At 48.8% G+C, this 17,496-nt stretch overlaps 1 protein-coding gene across 2 annotated transcripts in view; it reads left to right on the top strand.

The window, feature by feature from the left end:
• Window positions 1-17,496, top strand: part of POMGNT1 (protein O-linked mannose N-acetylglucosaminyltransferase 1 (beta 1,2-)) — a 129,415-nt gene that overhangs the window by 58,226 nt on the left and 53,693 nt on the right. For both annotated transcript variants that reach the window (XM_069735870.1, XM_069735871.1), the window contains exons 9-18: window positions 1,443-1,570; window positions 6,303-6,373; window positions 6,445-6,520; window positions 6,672-6,755; window positions 6,899-6,940; window positions 7,292-7,350; window positions 11,566-11,638; window positions 11,727-11,855; window positions 11,948-12,073; window positions 12,387-12,451. In XM_069735870.1, the coding sequence (XP_069591971.1) occupies window positions 1,443-1,570; window positions 6,303-6,373; window positions 6,445-6,520; window positions 6,672-6,755; window positions 6,899-6,940; window positions 7,292-7,350; window positions 11,566-11,638; window positions 11,727-11,855; window positions 11,948-12,073; window positions 12,387-12,451 (853 nt within the window). The remainder of the gene's footprint in view (window positions 1-1,442; window positions 1,571-6,302; window positions 6,374-6,444; window positions 6,521-6,671; window positions 6,756-6,898; window positions 6,941-7,291; window positions 7,351-11,565; window positions 11,639-11,726; window positions 11,856-11,947; window positions 12,074-12,386; window positions 12,452-17,496) is intronic.

Consider the following 17,496-nt stretch of genomic DNA (forward strand, 5'->3'; position numbering starts at 1 on the left):
CCCGGGCTCTCTAGGATGTTGGGGGGCACCCTCTGGCCCCCGGGCTCTTTAGGATGGTTGGGGGTTCCTTCTGGCCCCGGGCTCTCTAGGATGGTGATGGGCTCCCTCTGGTCCCCGGGCTCTCTAGGATGGTGGGGCTCTCTCTGGCCCCCGGGCTCTCTAGGATGGTGGGGTTCCCTCTGGCCCCCGGACTCTCTAGGATGGTGGAGCTCCCTCTGGCCCCCGGACTCTCTAGGATGGTGGGGCTCCCTCTGGCCCCCGGGCTCTCTAGGATGGTGGGGTTCCCTCTGGCCCCCGGACTCTCTAGGATGGTGGAGCTCCCTCTGGCCCCCGGACTCTCTAGGATGGTGGGGTTCCCTCTGGCCCCCGGGCTCTCCAGGATGGTGGGGCTCCCTCTGGCCCCCGGGCTCTCTAGCATGTTGGGGGTTCCCTCTGGCCTCCGGGCTCTCTAGGATGGTGGGGGGCTCCCTCTGGCCCCCGGGCTCTCTAGCATGTTGGGGTTTCCCTCTGGTCCCCGGGCTCTCTAGCATGTTGGTGGGGAGCTCCCTCTGGCCCCAGGGCTCTCTAGGATGGTGGGGAGCTCCCTCTGGCCCCCGGACTCTCTAGGATGGTGGGGGTTCCCACTGGCCCCCGGGCTCTCTAGCATGTTGGTGGGGAGCTCCCTCTGGCCCCCGGGCTCTCTAGGATGGTGGGGCTCTCTCTGGCCCCTGGGCTCTCTAGGATGGTGGGGTTCCCTCTGGCCCCCGGACTCTCTAGGATGGTGGGGCTCTCTCTGGCCCCTGGGCTCTCTAGGATGGTGGGGTTCCCTCTGGCCCCCGGACTCTCTAGGATGGTGGGGCTCCCTCTGGCCCCCGGGCTCTCTAGCATGTTGGGGGTTCCCTCTGGTCCCCGGGCTCTCTAGCATGTTGGTGGGGAGCTCCCTCTGGTCCCCGGACTCCCCAGGATGTTGGTGGGGAGCTCCCTCTGGCCCCCGGGCTCTCCAGGATGGTGGGGTTCCCTCTGGCCCCCGGGCTCTCCAGGATGGTGGGGTTCCCTCTGGCCCCCTGGCTCTCTAGGATGGTGGGGAGCTCTCTCTGGCCCCCGGGCTCTCTAGGGTGGTGGGGTTCCCTCTGGCCCCCGGGCTCTCCAGGATGGTGGGGTTCTCTCTGGCCCCCGGGCTCTCTAGGATGGTGGGGAGCTCCCTCTGGTCCCCGGACTCCCCAGGATGTTGGTGGGGAGCTCCCTCTGGCCCCCGGGCTCTCCAGGATGGTGGGGTTCCCTCTGGCCCCCGGGCTCTCCAGGATGGTGGGGTTCCCTCTGGCCCCCGGGCTCTCTAGGATGGTGGGGGGCTCTCTCTGGTCCCCGGGCTCTCTAGGGTGGTGGGGTTCCCTCTGGCCCCCGGGCTCTCCAGGATGGTGGGGGGGTTCCCTGAATGTTTATTTGTAATTCTCTGCCCCCTCCAGATGCAGAATGCCACTGGCCGGACACAGAGCAGAACCGCCGGCGCAAACACTTCTGCGGCAAAGTAGAGGGATACGGTAGTGTGTGCAGCTGCAAGGACCCGACTCCGATAGAGTTTAACCCTCTAACCGTGAGTATCCGCCTCATGTCTGTGCACATTTATGACCCATGACGGGTGTCGTGGTTACAATCGGTAGATGTTCACCAGCCGGAGTCACTATGCAGGAGCCGTATGCCCACTGCCCCGCTAATACCCACACGCTGCAGGTTTGTGGCAGAAATTGATATACAGTGGTTTGCGAAAGTATTCACTCCTTTGCTTTTTTTGTGTTTTGCTATCTCACTACCTGGAGTTTCACTGTTTCTTTGAGGATTTGCATTAGATCATGTAAAGAACATGTCGACAACTGCGAACATTTGGTTTTCTTTTTATTGTGAAGCAAACAACAAATAGGACAAAATAACTGAACACTTCAGTGTGCAGAACTATTCACCCCCTAAAGTCAGTACTTTGTGGAGCCTCCTTTTCTGGCAATCAGAGCTGCAAGTCGCTTTGGATGAATCTCTTTAAGCTTTCTGCATCTTGTCACTGGGATTTTGTCCCATTCCTCATGACAAAACTGCTCTGGGTCCTTCCAGTTAGATTACTGTTCACCAGTGAAACAATCTTCATGTCTGACCACAGATTGTCCATTGGATTAAGGTCTGGATGTGAAGGAGGAGAGCCGTGGAGGGGGGATACAGTTATCCCTCCGCCGTCACCAGCATGTGACAGAGCTTACACAGTTAGCTCTCTGGCACCCTCCTTACCCTCAGGTCAGTCGGGGAACTGCACCTAGGATAAGTAGTCGCCGGAGAGGCTGCCCAGTCACGTACTGGTTATCGGGGCCCTCTGCAGTGAGGGCGGTATATGTATCACCAGGCTCACCACGGATATATATATATATGCGTGTGTATTGTAGATTGTAAGCTCTCACGAGCAGGGGCGGCTTATTTTGCTTTTATTACTGTATTGTTAACATTGTTACCTATGACTGTTGTGTTTGAAACTGTTAAACTGTAAAGCGCTGCGGGATATGTTGGCGCTATATAAATGAAGATTATTATTATTATTATCTGTGTCATTGCCGCTCCATCTACGGCTTCCATTGAAAGACGGCAGGGGCCCCATCTCTTTTCCTCCTCGCATTAATTAACATGGGGCCTCTAATTCTCTTGCCATATGGCACATTCCTGTTCTTTGGAAGAATTGTGTTGTGTGTTTATCTCATGGGTGGGAGCAACAGTTCAAGAGCAGGGGGAGAGTGTGAAGTCTGGATAATATATTGGACCTCAAATTAATAAATCAAAATGGTGTCTCCCTCGTCCCTCACGCTGGGTTTTGACTCGACCACTCCGGAACATTTACACGTTTACCCCTCGGATGTTGCTTTAGCAGTTTGCTGTGGGTCATAGTCTAGTTGGAAGGTGAACCTCTGTCCCAGTCTCAAACCACTCACTGACTGAAACAGGCTGTGCTCAAGAATATTCCAGTATTTCTTACCATCCATCTTTCTCTCAACTTGGACCATTTTCCCTGCCCCTGCTGCAAAAATACTTCCCAACAGCATGGGCTCCTTGGGGTGATGGATTGGCTCAAGACACAGCATTTACCTTAGTGGCCAAAAAGTTCCAGTTTTGGTCTTATCTGACCAATGCACCTTCCTCCATACATTTGGGAAGTCTCCCACATGTCTTTTGGAAACTCAAAACAAGCATTACACTTTTTATGTCTAAGTAAAGCCTTTTTTCTGCCCACTCCTCCATAAAGGCCACCTCAAAGGAGTGTACGGCTTTTTTGGTCTTATGGAGAGATACTCCATTCTCTGCTTGGAAACTCTTCAGCTCCTTCAGGGTTACCTTTGGTCCCTGTGCTTCCTCTCTGATTAATGCCCTCCTTGCCCGGGTTGAGCGTTTTGGTGGGCGCTTTCTCTCTGCTTTCTCTTCATTTGATGATAATGGATTTGATGGCGTTTTGGGGATCATCAAAGATTGGGAGATTTTTTTTTTTATAACCCTAACTCCCTACCCTAACTTGTAGTTCTCAATAACTCTGTCCCTGACTTGTTTAGAGAGATCCTTGGTCATCGTGGTGGTGGTTTGAGATCGCATTGATCTTCGTGGTGGTTTTTGGAGATTCTTGATCTCGGTGGTGGTGTTTGGCGATCGCCTTGGTCTTTGTGGTGGTGTTTGGAGATTGCCTTGATCTTCGTGGTTGTCACATACCCGCTTCTCAGCACGTGACTTGAGGTTGCGTCTGCAAGGGTTAATCTATCTCCTCTCATTCAGTCCACCATTCACCTCTGTCCTATGCTGCAATGGAAGCATAAATCACACCCCGACACAGATCACACACCCCTGCTTCATACACTCTGCCACCACTCACCGAACACACAGGCGATGAGTCCCGGAAGTACCACTACTACTGTCTGCCACTGACCAGAATCACATACTCTAACGCTATGAATTCTTTAGAGCATACAGGATTCAAACTTATTAAAGTTTTAAGCTTTAATAGATAAGGTACAGTACTTACAATAAAAGGATATAAAATATATAAAATATGGAAATACAAAGTGACATACAAATAAGCAAAACAATTATAAAATAAAGGGGAGAAACTTACAGAAATATCTTAATTTTGCAGTTTGGTATTCTGCTCCCTGGGGGGATATGAAATGACTCACCTCAGCTTGGCTGCCCCTCAATCTGTGAACAACCTTCTATGGGTAAAGGCCTAATTTATAGATTTATCCTGGAGATCAGATTTCTGGACCAGCCTTCATGTTAATATTCTAATTGCTTACCTATGACTGGATCATGGCCACTTTATCAGTGAATACATAATTTTTTTTCCCCTACACGCTCTTTCTATGACCTTTTTCTCATAGTAAATGAAATTGTCAGGGTGCAATTAGGTCCCATTTTGCGTCTCTCTTCAAGCAATCAGAAGGTGTGAAATGTTTCCACTTCTGTGTGTCCCAGGAAGGCACCCTGGGATCTGAGAGCAGGAAAACTGTCTCTTCTCAGGATAACATAGGTTATGACCTTTGTAAAGAGCTGCAGCCTAAGACAGATGTTAATTACTGCTGGTCATACATCCATACCAAAACATATTTTCCACTACAGCGGTGGTGTTTGGAGATCACCTTGGTCTTCGTGTTGTTTGGTTAGTGGCGCCTCTTGTGAATGGTGGTGTTTGGAGATCACCTTGGTCTTCGTGTTGTTTGGTTAGTGGTGCCTGTTGTGAATGATGGTGTTTGGAGATCACCTTGGTCTTCGTGTTGTTTGGATAGTGGTGCCTGTTGTGAATGGTGGTGTTTGGAGATCACCTTGGTCTTCGTGTTGTTTGGTTAGTGGTGCCTGTTGTGAATGGTGGTGTTTGGAGATCACCTTGGTCTTCGTGTTGTTTGTTTAGTCGCGTCTCTTGTGAATGGTGGTGTTTGGAGATCACCTTGGTCTTGGTGTTGTTTCGTTAGTGGTGCCTGTTGTGAATGGTGGTGTTTGGAGCTCACCTTGGTCTTCATGTTGTTTGGTTAGTGGTGCCTCTTGTGAATGGTGGTGTTTGGAGATCACCTTGGTCTTCGTGTTATTTGGTTAGTGGTGCCTCTTGTGAAATGTGGTGTTTGGAGATCACCTTGGTCTTCGTGTTGTTTGGTTAGTGGTGCCTGTTGTGAATGGTGGTGTTTGGAGATCACCTTGGTCTTCGTGTTGTTTGGTTGTGGTGCCTCTTGTGAATGGTGGTGTTTGGAGATCACCTTGGTCTTCGTGTTGTTTGGTTAGTGGTGCCTCTTGTGAAATGTGGTGTTTGGAGATCGCCTTGGTCTTCGTGTTGTTTGGTTAGTGGTGCCTGTTGTGAACGGTGGTGTTTGGCGATCACCTTGGTCTTCGTGTTGTTTGGTTAGTGGTGCCTGTTGTGAAATGTGGTGTTTGGAGATCACCTTGGTCTTCGTGTTGTTTGGTTAGTGGTGCCTCTTGTGAACGGTGGTGTTTGGAGATCACCTTGGTCTTCGTGTTGTTTGGTTAGTGGTGCCTCTTGTTAATGGTGGTGTTTGGAGATCACCTTGGTCTTCGTGTTGTTTAGTTAGTGGTGCCTCTTGTGAATTGTGGTGTTTGGAGATCACCTTGGTCTTCGTGTTGCTTAGTTAGTGGTGCCTCTTGTGAAATGTGGTGTTTGGAGATCACCTTGGTCTTCGTGTTGTTTGGTTAGTGGTGCCTCTTGTGAATTGTGGTGTTTGGAGATCACCTTGGTCTTCGTGTTGCTTAGTTAGTGGTGCCTCTTGTGAAATGTGGTGTTTGGAGATCACCTTGGTCTTCGTGTTGTTTGGTTAGTGGTGCCTCTTGTCAATGGTGTTGCAGCCTCTTTCAAAGAACGTAAAGTGTAAATAGTGACCGACATGTGACAGTTAAATTGTACACAGGGGGGCGTCCTGTCACTGAGCATGGGACTTATGAAGGGAAGTGCTTGCACCAGACTTTTAGAGGGGCCTTATCGCAAAAGGGGTGAATACATATGTACATTTCAATTTTTAGTTTTTTGATCCCATAAATTGAATTTTATGCCTGTATTTTTCTCACTTCACCTTCTTAGACTGTTTAGCGTTGATGTATCACACAAATCGGATGACAAAAGTATTTACACACCGGTTGTGTAACAAAATGAGTCAAAAGGCAAGGGAGTGAATACTTTGCAAGCTCCTGTACCACTGTCTGTTTTGCGGTGGATCTGCAGGGGGTGATGGGTCTCCTGTGGTGACGATCCTGGGTATTCCACCCCCGATCACTTGCAGGATTTGCCATTATTCTATATTTTTTTCTTTCAGCTTAAACATAACAAGGTATTTCAGGTTCCAATCGCGGTGATAGCGGGAAACCGCCCTAATTACCTGTACAGGTGAGCAGTGGCCAGGAGGGGCGCTGTGGTGCCCTGCCACTGAGGGGTAATCTGAGCCGTCTGTCTTCCAGGATGCTGCGGTCGCTGCTCTCGGCACAAGGAGTTAATCCCCAGATGACCACAGTCTTCATTGATGGATACTATGAAGTAAGGAATTGCTGCTTCGCGTAATGTCGGGCACCATCAGCGGTGCTTTTGGGTGGGAGGGGCTTCCGTTTCGTGTGGGCGGTGCTTGTCTACAATCCGCCGCGGTCCCTTTATCTTTTCTCTCCATTACCTTTGTCGTGTCTTCGTGCAGGAACCGATGGACGTGGTCGAGCTGTTTGGACTGAAGGGCATCCAGCACACCCCAATAAGCATCAAGAACGCCCGCGTGGCGCAGGTGACCCCGTATGACTGGCGCTCTGCGCTCCTGGCGTTGTGTCCTGTGTGTCTTCCACATCTCTGGAGGGGTTATCCCGATGACATCGGGTCGTGTGACCGCTCATTTATCCTTGGACTGACATTTTTCCCTTTTTTCCATAGCATTATAAAGCGAGCCTGACTGCCACCTTCAACCTGCACCCGGTGAGTGTCCGCTCGTAGTACCCTGCTGATGTCCAGTGCGGGGGTCCAGACGTGGGGCAGGGCCACATTGCTGCAGCTACACCACCCGTGTCTGGGTATGTGACTGGCCCTGTTACCCTGCAGACACAGCGCCCCCTCCTGTCAGCTGTGGGAACATGTGTGGACTAAAAACACCAGCATTATGGTGCAAGCAGCTACAGCCATGGCCCACTCGCTGGGGCTCTGTTCACATCTGTAGTTACGGAGAAAGTGGTTCCTCTGTAGCTCCATCAAGCTATAAGGCAGAGAACCTGGCACCACTCCACAGCACACGCAGATTATCATCTTTTTCTCCTTTCCCTACATTCTCAGGATGCCAAGTTTGCTGTTGTTCTAGAAGAAGATTTGGACGTCTCTGTGGATTTCTTCAGGTAACTTCTGATTAACGAACAGTATGAGGGATCGGTCTGGTCACACGTGGAGCCTGTGCTGCGCTCAGTAGTGTCCTGTGTCCGGTCACACGTGGAGTCTGTGCTGCGCTCAGTAGTGTCCTGTGTCCGGTCACACGTGGAGTCTGTGCTGCGCTCAGTAGTGTCCTGTGTCCGGTCACAGGTGGTGTCTGTGCTGCGCTCAGTAGTGTCCTGTGTCCGGTCACACGTGGTGTCTGTGCTGCGCTCAGTAGTGTCCTGTGTCCGGTCACACGTGGTGTCTGTGCTGCGCTCAGTAGTGTCCTGTCACACGAGGTGTCTGTGCTGCGCTCAGTAGTGTCCTGTGTCCGGTCACACGTGGTGTCTGTGCTGCGCTCAGTAGTGTCCTGTGTCCGGTCACACGTGGTGTCTGTGCTGCGCTCAGTAGTGTCCTGTGTCCGGTCACACGTGGTGTCTGTGCTGCACTCAGTAGTGTCCTGTGTCTGGTCACACGTGGTGTCTGTGCTGCGCTCAGTAGTGTCCTGTGTCCGGTCACACGTGGTGTCTGTGCTGCGCTCAGTAGTGTCCTGTGTCTGGTCGCACAAGAGCAGTCTGTGCTGCGCTCAGTAGTGTCCTGTGTCTGGTCACACGTGGTGTCTGTGCTGCACTCAGTAGTGTCCTGTGTCTGGTCACACGTGGTGTCTGTGCTGCGCTCAGTAGTGTCCTGTGTCCGGTCACACGTGGAGTCTGTGCTGCACTCAGTAGTGTCCTGTGTCCGATCACACGTGGTGTCTGTGCTGCACTCAGTAGTGTCCTGTGTCTGGTCACACGTGGAGCCTGTGCTGCGCTCAGTAGTGTCCTGTGTCCGGTCACACGTGGTGTCTGTGCTGCGCTCAGTAGTGTCCGGTGTCTGGTCACACAAGAGGAGTCTGTGCTGCGCTCAGTAGTGTCCTGTGTCTGGTCGCACAAGAGCAGTCTGTGCTGCGCTCAGTAGTGTCCTGTGTCCGGTCACACGTGGAGTCTGTGCTGCGCTCAGTAGTGTCCGGTGTCTGGTCACACAAGAGGAGTCTGTGCTGCGCTCAGTAGTGTCCTGTGTCCGGTCACACGTGGAGCCTGTGCTGCGCTCAGTAGTGTCCTGTGTCCGGTCACACGTGGAGTGTGTGCTGCGCTCAGTAGTGTCCTGTGTCTGGTCACACGTGGTGTCTGTGCTGCGCTCAGTAGTGTCCTGTGTCTGGTCACACGTGGAGTCTGTGCTGCGCTCAGTAGTGTCCTGTGTCCGGTCACACGTGGAGCCTGTGCTGCGCTCAGTAGTGTCCTGTGTCCGGTCACACGTGGAGTGTGTGCTGCGCTCAGTAGTGTCCTGTGTCTGGTCACACGTGGAGTCTGTGCTGCGCTCAGTAGTGTCCGGTGTCCGGTCACACGTGGAGTCTGTGCTGCGCTCAGTAGTATCCGGTGTCTGGTCACACAAGAGGAGTCTGTGCTGCGCTCAGTAGTGTCCTGTGTCCGGTCACACGTGGAGCCTGTGCTGCACTCAGTAGTGTCCTGTGTCCGGTCACACGTGGAGTCTGTGCTGCGCTCAGTAGTGTCTGGTCACACGTGGAGCCTGTGCTGCACTCAGTAGTGTCCTGTGTCCGGTCACACGTGGAGTGTGTGCTGCGCTCAGTAGTGTCTGGTCACACGTGGTGTCTGTGCTGCACTCAGTAGTGTCCTGTGTCCGGTCACACGTGGAGTGTGTGCTGCGCTCAGTAGTGTCTGGTCACACGTGGAGCCTGTGCTGCACTCAGTAGTGTCCTGTGTCCGGTCACATGTGGAGCCTGTGCTGCGCTCAGTAGTGTCCTGTGTCCGGTCACACGTGGAGCCTGTGCTGCGCTCAGTAGTGTCCGGTGTCTGGTCACACGTGGAGCCTGTGCTGCGCTCAGTAGTGTCCGGTGTCTGGTCACACGTGGAGTCTGTGCTGCGCTCAGTAGTATCCGGTGTCTGGTCACACAAGAGGAGTCTGTGCTGCGCTCAGTAGTGTCCTGTGTCTGGTCACACGTGTAGTCTGTACTGTGGTCAGCAGTTTCCACGCTGTCTGGTCACACGTGGAGTCTGAGCTTGCGCTCTCTGTGTCCTGTTTCGAGGTGCAGAACATTGTCCTAGAAGGGACAACAGAGTATGAATTAATGTGGTGATTGTTGTCCTGTGGACTTTTTCATCATTTGTGTTGCGTCTCTATCTGGCGACACTTCCATGTCTACTAATTGCAGTCTGACCTCTTGGTGTGTCTCTGCTGATTGCCTTCTGACCTCTTGCTGGGTCTCTGCTGATTGCCTTCTGGCCGCCTTGCTGTGTCTCCACTGATTGCCTTCTGGCCTCCTTTCTGTGTCTCTACTGATGGCCTTCTGACCTCTCACTGTGTCTCTGCTGATTGCCATCTCACCTCTTTCTGATCTCTGTTTGCCTTCTAACCTCTTTCTGATCTCTGCTTGCCTTCTGACCTCTTGCTGTGTCTTTGCTGATTGCCGTCTGACTTCTGGGTATGTCTCTGCTGATTGCCATATGACCTCTGGCTGTGTCTCTGCTGATTGCCATCTGATCTTTTTGCTGTGTCTCTGCTGATTGCCGTCTGACCTCTGGCTGTGTCTCTGCTGATTGCCTTCTGACCTCCTTGCTGTGTCTCTGCTGATTGCCTTCTGACCTCTTGCTGTGTCTCTGCTGACCTCCTTGCTGTGTCTCCGCTGATTGCCTTCTGACCTCTTGCTGTGTCTCTGCTGATTGCGTCTGACCTCCTTGCTGTCTCTGCTGATTGCCTTCTGAACTCTTGCTGTGTCTCTGCTGATTGCCGTCTGACCTCCTTGCTGTGTCTCTGCTGATTGCTGTCTGACCTCTCGCTGTGTCTCTGGTCATTGCCTTCTAACCTCTTTCTGATCTCTGCTTGCCTTCTGACCTTTTGCTGGGTCTCTGCTGATTGCCTTCTCACCTCCTTCTGGTCTCTGCTGACTGCCTTCTGACCTCCTTGCTTTGTCTCTGCTTGCCCTCTCACCTCCTTCTGGCCTCTGCTGACTGCTTTCTGACCTCCTTGCTGTGTCTCTGCTGATTGCCGTCTGACCTCCTTGCTGTGTCTCTGCTGATTGCCTTCTCACCTCCTTCTGGTCTCTTCTGATTGCCTTCTCACCTCCTTCTGGTCTCTTCTGATTGCCTTCTCACCTCCTTCTGGTCTCTGCTGACTGCCTTCTGACCTCCTTGCTGTGTCTCTGCTGATTGCCGTCTGACCTCCTTGCTGTGTCTCTTCTGATTGTCTTCTCACCTCCTTCTGCTCTCTGCTGATTTCCTTCTCACCTCCTTCTGCTCTCTGCTGATTGCCTTCTGACCTCCTTGCTGTGTCTCTGCTGATTGCTTCTGACCTCTTGCTGCGTCTCTGCTGATTGCCTTCTCACCTCCTTCTGGTCTCTGCTGATTGCCTTCTCACCTCCTTCTGGTTTCTGTTGACTGCCTTCTGACCTCCTTGCTGTGTCTCTTCTGCTTGCCTTCTGACCTCCTTGCTGTGTCTCTTCTGATTGCCTTCTGACCTCCTTGCTGTGTCTCTTCTGATTGCCTTCTAACCTCTTTCTGATCTCTGCTTGCCTTCTCACCTCCTTCTGGTCTCTGCTGATTGCCTTCTGACCTCCTTGCTGTGTCTCTTCTGATTGCCGTCTGACCTCCTTGCTGTGTCTCTGCTGATTGCCTTCTCACCTCCTTCTGCTCTCTGCTGATTGCCTTCTGACCTCCTTGCTGTGTCTCTGCTGATTGCCTTCTGACCTCCTTGCTGTGTCTCTTCTGATTGTCTTCTCACCTCCTTCTGCTCTCTGCTGATTTCCTTCTCACCTCCTTCTGCTCTCTGCTGATTGCCTTCTGACCTCCTTGCTGTGTCTCTGCTGATTGCTTCTGACCTCTTGCTGCGTCTCTGCTGATTGCCTTCTCACCTCCTTCTGGTCTCTGCTGATTGCCTTCTCACCTCCTTCTGGTTTCTGTTGACTGCCTTCTGACCTCCTTGCTGTGTCTCTTCTGCTTGCCTTCTGACCTCCTTGCTGTGTCTCTTCTGATTGCCTTCTGACCTCCTTGCTGTGTCTCTTCTGATTGCCTTCTAACCTCTTTCTGATCTCTGCTTGCCTTCTCACCTCCTTCTGGTCTCTGCTGATTGCCTTCTGACCTCCTTGCTGTGTCTCTTCTGATTGCCTTCTCACCTCCTTCTGCTCTCTGCTTGCCTTCTCACCTCTGCAGCTTCCTTAGTCAGACCATCCATCTCCTGGAGGAAGACGAGAGCTTGTACTGCATATCGGCCTGGAACGATCAGGTTTGTCATGGCCAGTGGTGTGTGTGTAGACACTGCTTCTAAGTCGCATCATCCATATTGTGACTGCAGCGTCCTCTGCATTTCTCAGGGGTATGAACATACCGCAGAGGACCCGTCCCTCCTTTATAGGGTGGAGACCATGCCAGGTCTGGGCTGGGTGCTCAGGAAAACTCTGTACAAGGACGAACTGGAACCGAAATGGCCGACTCCAGAGAAGGCAAGTGTCCGAGGAGGATGACGTATCCTTCCATAGTGGGTGGGATGTGCCCACTATCACTCATGTCATTTTTCTTCCCCTGGGCCGGCAAGTTGTGGGACTGGGATATGTGGATGCGGATGCCGGAGCAGAGGAAGGGCCGGGAATGTCTGATCCCTGATGTGTCCAGATCCTATCACTTCGGTATTGTAGGTCTGAACATGAACGGCTATTTCCATGTGAGTATCTGCGCAGGTGATGTGGCAGCCGTTTGGTCTGGCTGTCATACTGGATGGGTCTTCCCTAGTGATTTTCTACCCTTGGGCTATTTCTGTTTCTGCCCCTTGTTTTCCCCTTAGCTGTTATTCCGATGGACCCCGGCTGGGTGACCCCATGTGTTGTGCAGATTCATACCCTCAGCCTGGTGAAATCTGTACACCCTCCCTCTGTTACGTTATAATCCAACCCTGGTGGTTCTCATCATGTCGTGATAATGGCTGTTGCTCTATCATTTGTTTTCTCCTGTGATAACTCCCGATATTTCTTCCATAGGAAGCTTATTTCAAGAAACACAAGTTCAACACGGTCCCGAACGTGCAGCTCTCTAACGTGGAAAGGTGAGATGTAGAGTGCTGTAGAACGTTTCATGGGAGTGTGGGCTCCGCTGTGTGACTAAGGCCAAGTTCACTCTGGGCATTTTTGCTGCGTTTTTTTTCTATAGAAAAACCTGATTTCTTGGCAGGAAAGAAGCTGCAACAAAAACCATGTTTTTGAGACTAACTTGTGTTTGTGCACAATAAAGTTGAGTTCCCCCAGATAAAAAAAAAAAAACTTCCTGTAGAACCATACCTCTAGATTCTTTGAAAAGCCAGTAACTCATGTGCCGCGTGCAGTAAAATCACAGCGGGACCCAACAGGATAGAAAAGATGGATTACACACAGTGTATACATAGAATAGATGGATTACATACAGTGTATACACATAGAATAGATGGATTACACACAGTGTATACACATAGAATAGATGGATTACACACAGTGTATACACATAGAATAGATGGATTACACACAGTGTATACACATAGAATAGATGGATTACACACAGTGTATGCACATAGAATAGATGGATTACACACAGTGTATACACATAGAATAGATGGATTACACACAGTGTATACACATAGAATAGATGGATTACACACAGTGTATACACATAGAATAGATGGATTACACACAGTGTATACACATAGAATAGATGGATTACACACAGTGTATACACATAGAATAGATGGATTACACACAGTGTATACACATAGAATAGATGGATTACACACAGTGTATACACATAGAATAGATGGATTACACAGTGTATACACATAGAATAGATGATAACACAGTGTATACACATAGAATAGATGGATTACATACAGTATATACACATAGAATAGATGGATTACACAGTGTATACACATAGAATAGATGATAACACAGTGTATACATAGAATAAATGGATTACATACAGTATATACACATAGAATAGATGGATTACACAGTGTTTACACATAGAATAGATGAATTACACACAGTGTATACACATAGAATAAATGAATTACACACAGTGTATACACATAGAATAAATTAATTACACACAGTGTATACACATAGAATAGATGGATTGCACACAGTGTATACACATAGAATAGATGGATTACACACAGTGTATACACATAGAAGTAGTACAGTGTGTGTGCAGCTTACTGTCCATGTGTTCAATGATTACAAGATTATTTTTCTGAAAAAAGTATTATGGGCTCCCACATCATTTTCTTAACCAGCAGAGGGAAAGCTGATGGCTGGGGGCAGATGTTTATAGCCTGGGAAGTAGGTAATTCACATGGAGTTTCACAGGCTATTAATATCACCTCACAGCTGTATACTAAGCCTTTACTTGCTATTAAAAGGGGGTCCCCCCCAAAATCACGTATGGTTCCCCCTATAATTAATAGCCAGCAAAGGCTATGCAGACAGCTGTGGGCTGATATTAATAACATAGGAAGGGGTGATTGATGCTATGTTTTGTGAGGTGACATCAAGCCCAGAGTTTAGTAATGGGGAGGCATCTATAAGACACCCCCATTACTAACCACATAGTCATATTGTATAAAAATACAGACCCCCCCCCAGTATAAAGTCCTTCAATTGAAAGAATGACAGACTCCTTTAATAAATCTTAATTAAACCATACTTACGACGTTGCCCAGTCCACTGACGCCATTGTGTCCTGCAAGAGAATTAAAATAAGAAACAAAAATATCCCTCACCTGTCCGTCGTTCTGTTCCACGCCGTAATCCATGTCTGGGGGATAACGGACAGGTGAGGGATATAGTTTTTTTATTTTAGTTTATTTGCAGGAGAAGAGGGATTCGGTGGAATTAGGCGTTAGGCGAGTATAACTGTTTGTTATCTAATAAAAGCTGAATGTGTGTGTGTGTGTGTCCGGGATTGGCATCTGCACCGTCGCAGCTACAGCCACAAAATTGTGCACAGTCACACGTCTGGACCCCGAGAGCGTCATAGGCTATGTTGTGAGGCGAAATGTTAACCCCGCGCATTCCAATTCACCAAACAATTTTGCCCCTATCTACATAATGGGGAAAAAGTGAAAGGAAAAGTGTTGGAGGCAAATTGACAGCTGCCAGATGTGAACAAGGGGGACTTAAAGGGACACTGTCACCTGAATTTGGAGGGAACAATCTTCAGCCATGGAGGCGGGGTTTTGGGGTGTTTGATTCACCCTTTCCTTACCCGCTGGCTGCATGCTGGCTGCAATATTGGATTGAAGTTCATTCTCTGTCCTCCATAGTACACCCCTGCGCATGGCAAGATTACCTTGTGCAGGCATGTACTACGGAGGACAGAGAATGAGCTTCAATCCAATATTGCAGCCAGCATGCAGCCAGCGGGTAAGGAAAGGGTGAATCAAACACCCGAAAACCCCGCCTCCATGGCTGAAGATTGTTCCCTCCAAATTCAGGTGACAGTGTCCCTTTAAAGAGTGAGAGCGATGGCGCCAAAGAGTATATACCGTACAGTTGCTAAGGTGGGGCCCCGACATGGGATACTCACCACACACGGGGATATGAACACACACACAAAATGCGCCACACACTACCACGTGCTTCAACGCATATACCACCCTCAGCGCACATTTCACCACACATACACCAACCTCGCCACATAAAAGTCGAAACACAAAAGTCGCTGCGCAAAACTCGCCACACGCAAAACTTGCCACACGTTCAAAACTCACCTCATGGAAAACTCGCCACACGCAAAACTTGCACACGCGGAAAAATTGCCACATGGACAAAAGTTGCAACGCATGCAAAAGTTGCCTCACACAAAACTTGCACACACTCAAAACGCACCACACATAAAACTCGCCACGCACAAAACTCGCCATGCGCAAAACTTGCTGCACACAACTTGCTACACTAACCTGTCACATGCAACTCGACACACAAAAAGTTGCTACACGCATGTCGCCACACAAAACTCATCTCACAAAAGTCGCTACATGCATGTCGCCACATGCAACTCAACACACACAACTTGACACATGAAACTCGCCCTAAAACACACACAAGTCTGGTATTATCCTTCAAAAATAAAAATCTGATTAATAAGCAGACAAACTACAAGAGCAACAAACGTACCATATAGGAAATACGGCAGCTGTCAGTCACATGACCTGTCTATTATGTGTATGTGTGAGCTAATATATACTGCCAGGGGCAGGGCTTCCTGTTGACTGGGGATTTATCAGGCTGCCAATTTAGCTTACAAATACTGAGGTAAAAATACTGAGCAAATAACGTGCGAATGCGGTCTAATACAGGAGGAGATGACACAGATATATACTATATACAGGAGGAGATGACACACAGGTATATACTATATACAGGGGAGATGAGACATAGATATATACTATATACAGGAGAGATGACACAGGTATATACTATATACAGGAGGAGATGACACACAGGTATATACTATATACAGGAGGAGATGACACAGGTATATACTATATACAGGAGGAGATGACACACAGGTATTTACTATATACAGGAGGAGATGACACACAGGTATTTACTATATACAGGAGGAGATGACATACAGTTATATACTATATACAGGAGATGACATACAGGTATATACTATATACAGGAGATGACATACAGGTATATACTATATACAGGAGATGACACAGGTATATACTATATACAGGAGGAGATGACACACAGGTATATACTATATACAGGAGAGATGACATACAGGTATATACTATATACAGGAGAGATGACATACAGTTATATACTATATACAGGAGATGACACACAGGTATATACTATATACAGGAGGAGATGACACACAGGAATATACTATATGCAGGGGAGATGACACACAGGTATATGCTATATACAGGAGGAGATGACACATAGGTATATACAATATACAGGAGGAGATAACATACAGCAGGTATATACTATTTACAGGGGAGATGACATACAGGTATGTATATATATATATATATATATATATATATATACACAGGAGGAGATGACACGACACATAGGTTTATACAATATACAGGAGGAGATGACATACAGCAGGTATATACTATATACAGGAGGAGATGACATTCAGGTATATACTATATACAGGAGGAGATGACATTCAGGTATATACTATATACAGGGGGAGATGACATACAGCAGGTATATACTATATACAGGGGAGATGACATACAGGTATATACTATATACAGGAGATGACATACAGGTATATACTATATACAGGAGATGACACAGGTATATACTATATATAAGGGAGATGACAAACATGTATATACTGAGGTGAAAATGAGAGGTGTGAGGTGAAAATGAAAAGGTGTGAGTGCAAAATGAGAGGAGTGAGGGAAAATAATGAAGTGATCAGAAAATGACAGATGTGAGGTCGAAATGACAAGTGTTAGGGGGGAATGAGAGGAGTGAGGGAGAAAATGAGAGGTGTGAGGTGCTATAACTAACCACCGATATTTACTATGCCCAGGCAACGCCGGGCTCTTCAGCTAGTTTTTAAATAAAAATGGATAAGTGTGATTGATTTGTTTCAAATAAAGGACTTTCTTCTGGCTTTGTGTTTATTTACCATATATCTATAGGATTAGTAATGGATGGGTTCTTATTAGTGATGAGCGAGTGTACTCGATGCTCGGGTGATCTCCGAGTATTTGTTAGTGCTCGGAGATTAAGTTTTCATCACCACAGCTGAATGATTTACATCTATTAGCCAGCTTGATTACATGTCGGTATTCCCTAGCAACCAGGCAACCCCCACATGTACTCAGCCTGGCTAGTAGCTGTAATTCATTCAGCTGCCGCGATGAAAACTTAATCTCCGAACACTAACAAATACTCGGAGATCACCCGAGTGTGCTCAGGAAAACCGGAGCAACGAGTACACTCGCTCATCACTAGTTCTTACAGACACTTCTCCATTATTAAGCCATAAACTTGATGTCACCTGACAATACAAAGGTGACATCAACCCCACAAATATGAACCCCACTTGTCACCGCTACAGGACAAGAGTGAAGAG

This window comes from Ranitomeya imitator, chromosome 8 (genome assembly GCF_032444005.1).
Source record: "Ranitomeya imitator isolate aRanImi1 chromosome 8, aRanImi1.pri, whole genome shotgun sequence".
In the NCBI taxonomy this organism is placed as follows: Eukaryota; Metazoa; Chordata; class Amphibia; order Anura; family Dendrobatidae; genus Ranitomeya; species Ranitomeya imitator.